Source organism: Juglans regia, chromosome 6 (assembly GCF_001411555.2).
Source record: "Juglans regia cultivar Chandler chromosome 6, Walnut 2.0, whole genome shotgun sequence".
NCBI classification, from domain to species: domain Eukaryota; kingdom Viridiplantae; phylum Streptophyta; class Magnoliopsida; order Fagales; family Juglandaceae; genus Juglans; species Juglans regia.
In genome coordinates, this window is record NC_049906.1 from 38,209,925 (window position 1) to 38,222,559 (window position 12,635).

A 12,635-nucleotide genomic window follows, 5' to 3' on the forward strand; every position below is an offset into this window, starting at 1 on the left:
TTATCCTGCATATAACTGGTATTATTTATTTTGTTTTCACTTTTCATTGTTACAATGGCAGCTTGTGGTTCCAAAGTGTTTATCACTCAATCATCAAAATGATACTTTAAGCTAAGAATAATAGTAAAATATTTTATGTACAAAATCAATATTCCTAAGCCTCAAAAACTGCAGCATTTCGGTAATGCTGTCCAACTTCTATTCTTTCTTTTTATTATTATCCTAATACTTTCTACTTTTGTTTTTATTATTCCCAACATTCAGTTGTGTATTGGAGGTTTTCTCTTGGCCGGAGAATAGTCCATATCAACTATATCAGCGTTGTCCGGAAAGTGCTCGAGGGCAGTACTCTCACGATGCTCATCAGATGTAGGCTTCCCACTAACCATGAAAGTCTGTTTCTCCCCATGTTCCCCACTACCCGATTGGCCCTTTGACATTGGGTCGGCTTTATTGTAGTAGTAATCTTGACCACTCTTCTCATTCTGTATACATGAAGTATATATGTATGATCACATAATCATAAAGAAGAAGAATGAAGAACAAAGGGAGATTAGTTCATTTTCATTTCAATTTTCTTAATGTCTTAAACGAAAAACCAACCTTTGAAGTGGTGGTGGTGGTAGAAGTGGTTGTGGTAATAAGTTTTCTATTCTTTCCTGCAACAATAGAACATTAGGAAACCCATTTAGATTCTCATGTGACTTCTGTGCTAATTATAATATGGGTCTGCTACAAAGTGTCTAATTTGTAGAGTAGTACATGATGGTCATTGGTTTTTGGAACTCTGAAAACCCCAACTTCTTCACTAACTTTAGAAGATAAACTACTGTCTGAAATGGAAAAGAAAAAATAGAAGTCTAGAGGGTAGAAACCAAACTAATGGTGCCTAGGTCTATGACTCCTAGGTCCATTGTAATCTTCATGAATGAACGGTAACCAGTGATGTGATTTCTTGGAAACATGACTAGCTACTCTTTTCTTCACGGTACCTGAAGAACAGTGCCCATCTTTGCAGAGAATCATCAGCTGTTCTCCAGCACCACCGTTGGTTTTTTTCATCAAATCACTTCCATCTTCCTGTAATGTCCAGTAACAAGAAATCCAACATCAGAAAAGGAAGACATGTCTTAATTAAATACCATTTCTATGAAAGCAAAACGAACTAAAATGCTAGTAAGGCTTAATAATACCCACATCATGATGTACTTTCTGTTGCCCTTGTGACATGAAGTAGTACTTCTTATCCAAGCGAATACCTTCACATAAGTAACAGAAGCTTATACATATGATCATGACAAAACAGATCAAAGCTTACCCTAATACTCATTATGAGGTGGATATATATATTGCTTACCTTGAGCCTCAGAAAGGAGGAGGGACCAAAGAAGAAGAAGAGAGACTGCTAGATAAGGCCTCATGGGAGCAAAGGTTTTGAAGAAGAAATTATCAGAAAGGATATGCAGATTGTAGGAAGAGAACTAGGCGTTCTGAATGTGTAACTTGGATTCTCTCAGCTCTTTTCCTTCCTAAAAACTTTGAATGTGTAGCTTCTGACTGGTTGCTAACTAGCATGGGGAAAGCCTACTTAAATATAGAGAGAACCATAGGGTCCACATGCTTAAGTTCTCCGACAGAAACTGAGAGTAGGGTTTTAATTTCTTCCACTTTCCTTTTCTTTTCTATTTGTCAAAGGAAATGACTACTCACCTCATATCTCTACAAGATTCAAGCTAAAGAAAGAAGGCTGGAAATAAAAGATCACAAAAGTAGGGTTGCTTTTAGTCATTTCCTTAACTGCCCCATTCTTTTTTATGCAATAAGGATATATATTCTGAATCCTTTTTCAGATTTTGCACTATTAGTCGCTTTTTACCCTTTGTCTCGTCCCCTTTCATGCGATCATACCATGCAGATAGCTAGCAAGCTCACGCCGAGGTCTCAGATCTCCATAGCTAGCTAAGGATTAGACAATTTGATTTGCCAAGTGCTAAAACATCAGTAGTACTACAACTGAGTTATACATCATGAACATCATTATTCATGATCATCATCATCATAGTCTATTCGTCAACTACGTACTGTAGTAGTACTGTTACATATATTTATATAACTCATCAGATCAAATGGCGCTTTCAATATTACAGCCTACAGGGACTATAAAATTATAAATGATTCAGATCACCATAGTTATAATACATGCTTATTGCAAATATATGGTATGAAAAATGATTTCTACATTTCAAATAGATAAGTTTGACAAGTCCCTGTACAAGGAAATTAGCAGAAGGCCGCTTTTTTTTTTAATGCTTTCATTTGAATGTTAAGAATATTTCAAATCATCCGTAAATAATAATAAATTATTTATAAATAATAGTGAAGTAGTCTAGTGCCTAAAGTTTACTGTTTTTAAGAAAAAATTAGATTGTTTTCTAAATTATTATTAGATTGATGTATAGTTAATTGTATGCTCCTTGACATGTTTTGAGAATGAAATGATTCGAATCTTATAGTACTTGGGATAAATATTATAAGAAAAGTGCTACACAAAAATTATACATTCTTACATACTTTTTAAAAATATATAATTTTATTTTTTTACGCTAATACTTTATATTTTATATTTTATATTTTACACAAAAGTATGGGATAAAAAAATAAAATTATATCTTTTTATATAGCCTATAGATAGTGAAATTTATGACTAAAATATTTCAAATTATAAAGGAACTCGTAAGTCTGAATTGATAGAAGTAATAGTTGTGGGGGCACGAGAAGAAATAAATTTGAAAGTGACAGAATTAATAAGTTTGGAATATTTAATTGCTCACCAATTGGTGTCACAAATTGCCCCCAATGGAAGCGGCCGATCCACGTGGAAGTCGATATCCAGGGGTCCGCCGGAGAAATGACGTGGCAGGCAAGTTGACAACGTGGGCACCTCCTAATCACGCGGCTGTTTGCGCTCTGCCCAGCAAGATATAACATTTACATGACAACTATGTCGGCCGTGTGCAATTTTTTTTTTTTCTTTTTTAATAATATAAATTATATTATTAACCCTTTAAATTGGTTTTCCAACACGTACGTTAAATGTGAAAACTGATGATATCAAAATAATTAATATTTTTTTCCTCCATTTTCTTAATTTACGTTATAAATAAGAAAAAAGTTATTTTACTTACTCTTTTTGTCTCTTTATTTTGATATTTTATGTATTTTAATTTTTTACTTAATAATTAATAACTTTTTAATAAATTAGTACGAAAAGGATGTGGGGATAGTGTCATGATAATTAGTAAATCATGCAACCAGAAATTGGCTGGCTGGGTTTTTGCAATATTTCTCACATATAAAATAAATAATATAATATAAGAGTAATACTAGAGAGAAGTCATTATAACAGTGCATATTTTACACTCATTACGTGACTGATTCTAGTTAATTGTTCCTAATACTCATCATTTGGGAAGATGTGTGGTCTAGATAATGACACATCATGTATACAAAATGAATATTTCTAATAATGACTTCTATCTATATTTATTATTCATAATATAATATAATATAATATAATATAATATAATATAATATAATATAAACTGATCGAATCTACTTCAAAGCTTTGAGATTTTTGATATTGGCGTCAGGGTAATGAAGCTGCTCGTCATGCTCAGTTGATCGAAGTGGCATCAATGTTCAGACTTTGTCATTGTTAAAGCATCGGTGGAAGTTGGATTGTAATTGAATCTTGATATATGTTATATTAATGTGTTTGGACTGATCTTTTATATTTGAGTCATTTCATTTGAATGAATTCTGTTTCTTATAAATATATATATATATATATATATATATATATATATATATATAATAGTGGCATGCATGTGTGATCTGAACTTTGGAAATACTGTTTTGAAACTATGTTTATTTCATGCTTTATTTATCTCTAATGGTGAGTGCTGTGTATTAGAGAGAATACCCTTTTTACTTTGCATACTAAACTATTGCTTCACTCAATTTACTCTCCAAAGTCCAGCTACCAAAATTTTTTATTTACACTTAAAATTACATATTTTCTAATTTAATTTAGACAGGTAATTAGTTAAGCAATATGGTATATATCATGTATGATATATATATATATATATTTATTTATATGTAACAAGTAATGCTAAATACAATCTTAGAATGCACAAACTCAGCGTACTCTTTTTTTAAAAAAATAATTTTTTTTTCATGTGGGTCCCATATTCATTTTTTTTTTTTTTTCAAAATGAATACGCAGAATTTGTACCCTCTATGATTGTAAATATTATTTTTCAAGAAATTTAAGGTAGCAGCTATATTATACAATATTCAACCCTCGATCGTATATAAGAAGCTGTAAATTAATAAGGTTTTGAAAATGTAGTACTTGGCCGTTTCTTGAAACTAGCTAGCTAGTTCCATCACTCGATCTGCAGAGATCATTTGCTGTATGCATGGACATGAACATGATCCTTTTAATATATTTCTTGATCTTGAAAACATGCGTAAAACGACCAAAGAATTTGACTTCTGGCCGGATCAAACAAAACATTATATATACATGTTCGAATGAGTCCAAGATACCAAAAACTAAAAGTACGGGAATTATGAAGAACTTTCGGCCGACAAAGAGACATTATTTTAGACTTACCATAATAGATCGTTCCATTTCTTCCAAAAACAAAATAAACAATTAGTAACCTAACCCTGATCTCTTTCTTTCGGGGTTTAATGTTTTGTGACGATCTGTGCATGTCTGGTCACAATCAAACAGTATACCCTTAAACTTTGCATTAGATTGAGATCAGTTTCTAAACATGACTCATGATCATGTCTACAACCAAAACCTCCAGAAAATTATGGCAGTCCTATACGTTTGGGGTGCATAAACAGTAAAAGAATGTAAAGAATATGACGAGGATCTTGATCTGCAAGTCATGATATCAGATACATTAAGCTTAGAAAACTTGATCAGGAGCTGTGGCATGCACCCCAAATTAATGGCTATGTTTAGACGACGTTGCATTCATTTCGAACTTCCATGCGAAAGAATGTACAAATAATATTATAAATCATAAATTAATACACGACAAAGGTACTACAGATCACGTACAAATAGACAGACCTAGTTCCTAATTAAAACCATGAGCAGTACTGCATCCCACATAATCTGTTTCAGTGTTTGGGACTTTTGTAACAGATGTTTTCTCTCAAGATCGATTTATTTCGGTGTTCGGCACATTCCTTAAAAGCTGCTCCTCAGAATGCTGAATTTATGACCATTAATGTCATCAGATCGATGATAGGTGTGTGGTTATCTGTGGTACTGTCGCTTGCTTTATATTATCCATCTTTGCCATTTTTTATGCCAATTTTTTTCTCAAGAAAAAGACCGTATTCAATTTTTTTTAATAGACTTCTCTTTCGAGAGACAAATACCATATACATGAGAAAGAATTTGAGGATTACAAAAATTCCAAACCAAAGTCCTAAAAATTAAACTGAAACTATATTATCAATCTATACAACAGTAATATGAAGTTTATTATATACACTCCTGTACTGAACAAAACATATAAGAAAAACTACATTAACAACTACAGTCCAATACGCTACAAATGTAAACTATAGTATAACATGAGCCGTAGAAAACCCCTTGAAGGCGAAGGATTTGCATGGTTTTGGGGTATCATTTCATTCAACGTCCAATGTTCAATAATACCTCATATGTGCAAAAATCTTTTGCGGCCACACTCACTGACAAAAAGTCAGCGATTTAATCAATTTCTTATAAGAAAATTTTGATAGTGCGATGCACAGGATCGATATTTACTCTGTAGGAATGGATCCGAAAGATCCTGCCTTGAAAAGATTCCCGGAATAGAAAAGCAAAAGAAAAAAAATTGAAACAATATTATTTATGCCAAGTTTATGGAGGCGTAAGCATAATTAATATAGATGAGGTGATCATATATTATATCATGTCTTTCAACCATTAGATCTTTTGTAGTTTTTCATAGCCACAAAGATCATATTATTTAAGCGCAGGGGTATTTTTTTATATATATATACTAAATTAATTAATTATATATCAGTCTGCTGGTTGATTTGGACCATGCATGGACTAACCTGACAAAAAAAAAAAAAAATGGAAATGTGTTTTTGATGTATGGGTCATTGGAGCAGGAAAATGGACATTTCGTGTTCGTCGTGCATGAATGAGTAAATGCTGGGTTGGGTGAGGCATTAAATGATCGATGGATGTCCATTCAATGCCCCCTCAGATTTCAAGGCGGAGACGCGACCATTAATATTGTGGAATCAAGGCTTTTTTCCCAGTCAAGGGAAGTGCTCTTTCTTTTCTTTTTTATTAAGAACAAAAACTGAAACACTATAGTAGCATATAAAAATATGAGTAATATTATGTAAAATTATGAAATGTATAAGTATCGTATATATTTTAAAAATGAATATGATTTATTATTAAAAAATTAATTTTTTTTCATATAGATCTCATATTTATTTATTTTTTTTTAAAACGACTGCACGGTATTTGCACACTCATAACTGTAAGTATCATTTCTCTAGAAATATTAACAGTTGACAAACGCTTTAGCCACAAAAAAAAAATTACCTAAAAATAAATCTATAAATTAAAATGATTTGATATAATATATCAGATTATAAAATTATTTTTAGTATAAAATAAATTTAATAGATTACGTAAATTCACGTAAGTTTATAGATTTATTTTTATGTAATATCTTTGTGTTTGTACAGTTATTCTAAAAAAAAAAAAAGTATTAACAATCAATCATCATTGAACCCTAGATGTAAAACATTGAATTAAAGTGTCTTTTAGCTAGCCGTGAAGGCATACCTTATTATTATTTATGATTTTATTATTAATTTTTACTTATTTTGTATTATTATTTAGTATTTTATATTATTTTTTTATTACTATTCGCGTAATATCTGATAATAATTCACTGCTCAAACACAATTTTAGAACCGGCCCATAGAATGCATCTAGAAGCCAATTACGTACTAATCACGTACAAAATCACTTAAATTAAGCTGTCCGCAGATAGACAGGGAAGAGAACTCATGCAACTGTGCAACAGACCAAAAGGTTTCTCCTAATCACAGCAGAATAAAGGAATTTTGTAGATGGAAAGAAATCACTTAAGTGTGACGTTTTTCTCCAAATCATGGCAATCAACAAGTAATATTCCTTAAAATGATTGAAAACTTATACATGAGGACAATATGATATTATCACATGCGAAAAACATCTGCAGTAACCAGGCCTGATCGTGTTCGATCCATAAACTAGCTTTGAAATAAACCTCACTGTAAGGAGGATGGTACGTATGAACTTCACAGATCCTACGTACGATAGGGATTCGTGTTTTCATATTGTTTTAATTTCAATTTAGTCTTCCACTGTGACTAGGATCCTACATAATTGTTTGGAAGACAATTTCTTGTCCTTTTAATGATTAAAAGGGATTTTAATTATAGCATTGAATTAATTCTTCTGAATATATATATAGCTAACTTTTCTTAGACGTTGTAAATGATATTAGAGATAATAACTTTACTTATTTAATTAAGTATGTGTCTTGTTAGGTGCAAGTAGTTTGGTGCACTAAATTGTGTACCGACATTGACATAATTTTTTTATTAAAAAAAAACTTTTGAGAGAAGAAGAAGATCATTTGTCTCACGAAAATTATTTTTATCTTCAATTCGCACCATTTCATTAAACAGATGCGTTATATGTTAGCATCGGTACACACGATTTGGTGTGCAAATTCACTTGCAAGAAGACTTTTCGATTAGACCTCTCAACCCAATGCAACTCATAAGTTTGTATTGGATTTGAATTAGTACTTCGTGGGTCATATAAACAATTCTAAGTCTTATATACCCCACAAAGCCTCACAACATGAACAAGCTACTGCTTGTCAACAAGATTAGGAACCCAGCCAGCAGCTTGTTCACACAAAAAGAAACAAAAACTGAGTCATGCATTGAATTTCTTGTGGACTTGTCCAGCAGAAACAATTGACCATGTGTTTTCTTTCTCTTGTGTTAGTGTACCAACGATCTCGATATACATATTAATGGTCCCGGCCTCAGATTGCAAGTGTAACTTGCCCTCTGATCTTCTCATACCTATATGCATGATGTGCTACATGAACCCTCACATGTTTACTGGTACACTGGCACATGGGAGCACGTGGGTACAGACTAACCAACATAGTCCACCATGTACCAGTCCATCATTGACACGAGTACTGTTGGCCTGTCTTAAGGGATCCATGCACTTTGGATCATCGATATATGCATGTGTCGGCCAAACATGGTTGGATCGATTTATATACCGACCATAAATCAGCAAAAGATCGATCATGTACATGTGTGAGATAAGATGATCAGTACTGCTTTTACTAGCTAGGGTTCATTTGTTTTCGCATCGTGAATTTCTTTTAGCATATGTTTGGTAATTGAGTAAAGTAGTATCATACTACTTCATTCCTATATATTCACAAACAGTTTACTATTTTTCAGTACTATTTTTTTTTATTACTATTTATAGATCATCACACTATCTAAACGTAGCCTTAATAGGCCGGATCAATAAATTTTGATCTCCTTCATTTCAAGTTCTGCTACGGGCAGTACTACTTCACTGATCTCTTTGATAATTAGTATTGCATTGTGTCCAAATGTTGGTAGAAAAGATTGGTGAATGTAATTATCTAAACATTAATTGAGAATACATGCATGCATGCATCTGAATAATATATATGAGTTTTCTTCACTGGCCTGCCTGCATGCATCTCGGTTGAGGAAGATTATAAATTATTAGTTTAATGAAAAACTTATGATCCATCTTGATCCGGCCCGCCTCTAATCATAATTTCCAAGTGTTGATCAGTATTGTGTACATGTAGTAATATCGGTGGCAATGTCAAAGAGAGAACAATGACTCGCATATAAAGAAATACCCGACAGTTTTCGACAAGAGCCTCTTTTGAATGACAAGGCCGCTTACTCTAGTAGGGTTGCAAACAACGATTGATGGCAGGGTCAACTCAAAGTCTTCGACTCTTCGATCATTATTTCATTTTTGTTGTTTAGCTATGTGTGTGTATATATTCTTCTATAGACAGTCGGGACGCGCAAACATTGCGAAATCGGCTGGCCACATCAGCTGAGATATTAAAAAAAAAAAAACAAACGAAAAGGAAAGAAATAGTGGGTCTTCATCTTCATGGGTTTGGAAGAACTGCAGAAGAATTGTTGGAGCTGAATGAAATCTAGAAGAGAGTCTAGTTCTTCGTGGGTCTCTCGTCCAACTGAAGTTTGTGTGGGTAGGTAGATCTTCGGTGTTGGGTCTCTCATCCATTTCTGTTCGTGGGTAAATCTTGCTGATGCCGGACGGCATTTCCATCTCTTGTTCGTGGGTAGATCTTTAAAGAGAAATGACAAGAAGCAGAGCTTGCCGCACACAACCTCCACAATCTAACAAGGAAATTTCAATTTTCTTTTCCAAAATAAAATACGAACTACACCTTTTTTTTTAACACCAAAAATTAGTTCACTCAACTGAGTTTTTGTACACTTGGAATGTTCAGTTCAATCGCTTAATGTGTCTTAGAAGTTTAGAATGGAATTTGATTGAATCAGATGAAAAGAAGAAGACCATTACTTTTTTTTTTTTGACAAATTACTCTTTAAAAATGAATACAAAAGAATAAATCTCATGGCATTGGAGACGACACAATAGCCTTGTTGCAACCCTTCGTTGGTAATCTTAGCCCTCCCATCATCCACATCAATACAGACAGGGGTTGTTTGAAATGAAAAGTGTGCAAGATCCTTAGCTATCGGCAATGGAGTAAGGCGACATTGTGGGTGAGAGAAAAAACGCGGGGTGCGTAATCGGGAAAAATAGATTCTTGAACGGAAAAAGAAGATCGGAGAAAATCACATTAAAAACCTTAAAAGAGAGGAAAAACAACTGCACCCTATTTGGAGAAGGTAATAGGGGCTGTTATGGGTGAGAGAAAAAAAAAATTGCCAGAGAAAAAGAAAGGGGAGAGAGAGAGAGAGAGAGAGAGAAATGGAGAAAGTGGGACCAGTTTTGTCAGACGATTGTGTCTCGACTCCCCACAATCGACTGTATATAGAATTTTTCATATATATATGTGTGTGTGTGTGTGTGTGTGTGTGAAGCCCAAGTCTGTATGTGTTTTCTTTAGTAAGATGAAGCCCAACATGTTGTTTAAGTGGATTTTATTGTGTGAGTGTGAGAGACGGGCCCAGCCAATGGGTGTGTGTGTGAGCCAGCCCAGCCCGTGTAAGTAAACCCAGCCCTTTCTCCTAAACTACCTCATTTTAGCCTAAGGGAAGAAAACCCTAAAAAAATTTCTCTTTTCCCTTCTCCCTCCCGCCGCACCCTCCCCCTTCTCTTTCTCTTTTCTCCTCTGCAACCCAAACCTTGTCACTGCCTCCTTTCCCACCATCCAACCACCATAGCCTCTCCTCGCTGATAAGCTCCTCCGCACCATCTCCCTCAATCTTCCTATGTTCGTCTATCTATCTCTCTCTCTCTCTCTCTACCCACAATCATATTAAGCTTCCCGTTGGATTGTGCTCACAATCACGGAACCAGCCCCGTCGCCGACCGCCCCTCCCTTATCACTCATGTGGTTCCAGAAGCTTTGCGAAACCCCCTTGACCATTTCCACCTTTCATTTCTTGACCCTCTTTCGTCGTCTTCTCTCTTCTCCCCCTTAGCTTTGGTGTTGCCACCACCAATTACGCTCGCCGCCGTTTGACTCCAAGGACGAGAAGATCTTCCATGGATCTCAGCCGGCCCTCAGATCTGTCTTTGCACGATGTCATCATCCACACTGGTCATCATTGTTTCCCTTTCTCATATATGTCAACCATTATCTCTCATAGTTCCTCCGCCGCTTAGTGAAGGTCATTCGACCACCCCCCACCCCCCCTCCAGTTCCAAATTGGCCTCTCCCCTCTCAGATCTTCCCTAACACCGAAACCAAATCTCTCTCTCTTTCTCTTAGGCCTCGTTTGTTTTCAAAACTCATATCAACAAATCTCATCTCATCTCATCTCATTATTACAATTTTTTTAAATTTTTACACAAAATAAAATAAATAATTTAGCTTTTTCAAATCTTAAAACAAAAATAATATTAAAAAAATATATTGTAATAAAATTTTATTCAATTTTTAACTTTAATCTAAACTCATATGCGAAAACAAACGAGGCCTTAGGGTTTCAAACCGCCACCAGCCACTGCTGGTCCCCTCCCCATCCCCTGAGTTTTTCAGATCCATCACCCCTAAATTTTCCCACATGAGTCTCGTTTTACCAAAAGATCACCACTATTCAATGTGCCCTACCACTGTCGCCGCCGAGCTCCACCTCTCCCGACGCGACCACAGTAAGTTGTGTACCACTCTATTTTTGTTTTAATTTTAAGCATCGTCAGTTTTAACTAACTGTTTTTTTCATCTCGCTGTGACACGCGCTCACACACAAGATACCTTAGGCAGCACACTCGATCATCCCAGATTGCCTTCCGCATTGTAAGTAAAACCCTAGACTGACCCTTAGAATACTTACATTGAAAAACTGTGTTTTTGTTATAGTCTAGTTGTGATTGGTTAAGTGGTTGAGGGCCTATGGAGCGTTGGGATAATAACTGTAGTTGGTGATGAACTGTTGGCTGAGGGCTTGGTGAAATGCTGGGAATCACATGTAGTTGTGATTTGTGAATATGTGAATCTGTATGTTGTTTGGTCATTGGTTGATGTATTATTGCCATGTCATCCAATATCTGTCTGTTCACACATCTACATTATTATTATTCTTAATTATCTTGTTCGTGTTAACTGTGCTCTGATCTATGGCTATGCCATGATTAATTTGTTAATTGTGCTATGTTCTGTGGCTGTGCTGTGAAACTGGAAAGCTGCGTTCTTAGTGTCATTTATTAAAAATGTGTTTTGTGGGTGGGTGCATATCACGACCACAAGTCGAGATAGGGCATTATCTCGGTGGAGTTCCTTTGGTTACTCAGGAGTGTGTAAAACTGAGTGACGTTAGTTGGATTGCCGCTGGACAACAACGGGCTTGGATAAGATGGTAATACTCTCGTGCCGACTATGTAGCCTCTCTGTTGGCGAAAGCTAGAGGATGCCTGGTCATGTACGCGCCTGGCACAGAGCAGGGCATTACTATTACGAAATCACATGCACGGTCGTTACCCGTGGTGTGGCGAAGGGAGTCAAGGTGTACTGATGGTCCATAGAGGAGACAATGGTGCATGTGTAGTTAAAATGATGCTTTAAAAATGGAAATGTGGATTTTTGGTATGCGTGACATTTTATGTAAATTGTTGAGAAGGATATTGGTTTCGTGCACTGTTGAAAGATCTCATTTTTTTCAAATGCTGTGATATGTATACTTTTTTTGTGTTTATATATTTGGGTGTCATTCTATTGGCTTTACTTGATGAGATTGCGAAATCTCATTGTGGTATTCTCACCTGTAGTTCCACT

At 35.0% G+C, this 12,635-nt stretch overlaps 1 protein-coding gene across 1 annotated transcript; it reads right to left on the reverse strand.

Moving 5' to 3' along the window:
• On the reverse strand, window positions 1–1,562 carry LOC108982086. The gene is made up of 5 exons (XM_018953368.2): window positions 1,358–1,562; window positions 1,198–1,259; window positions 993–1,080; window positions 604–659; window positions 1–485 (listed from the first exon to the last, which is right to left on the reverse strand). Exons 1-5 carry the CDS (start codon window positions 1,419–1,421, stop codon window positions 261–263), a joined length of 495 nt encoding a protein of 164 aa, XP_018808913.1. The 5' UTR covers window positions 1,422–1,562; the 3' UTR covers window positions 1–260.
• Between the last annotated feature and the right edge of the window lie 11,073 nt (window positions 1,563–12,635).

Bases quoted from the DNA above. Each gene is read 5' to 3' on its own strand.
- LOC108982086 (XM_018953368.2), bottom strand. From the start codon at position 1,421: ATGAGGCCTTATCTAGCAGTCTCTCTTCTTCTTCTTTGGTCCCTCCTC. The intron at 1,260-1,357 runs GTAAGCAATATA...ACTTATGTGAAG, and splicing joins CCTCCTTTCTGAGGCTCAAG to GTATTCGCTTGGATAAGAAG. The intron at 486-603 runs GTTGGTTTTTCG...TCATGTATACAG, and splicing joins CCACCACCACCACTTCAAAG to AATGAGAAGAGTGGTCAAGA.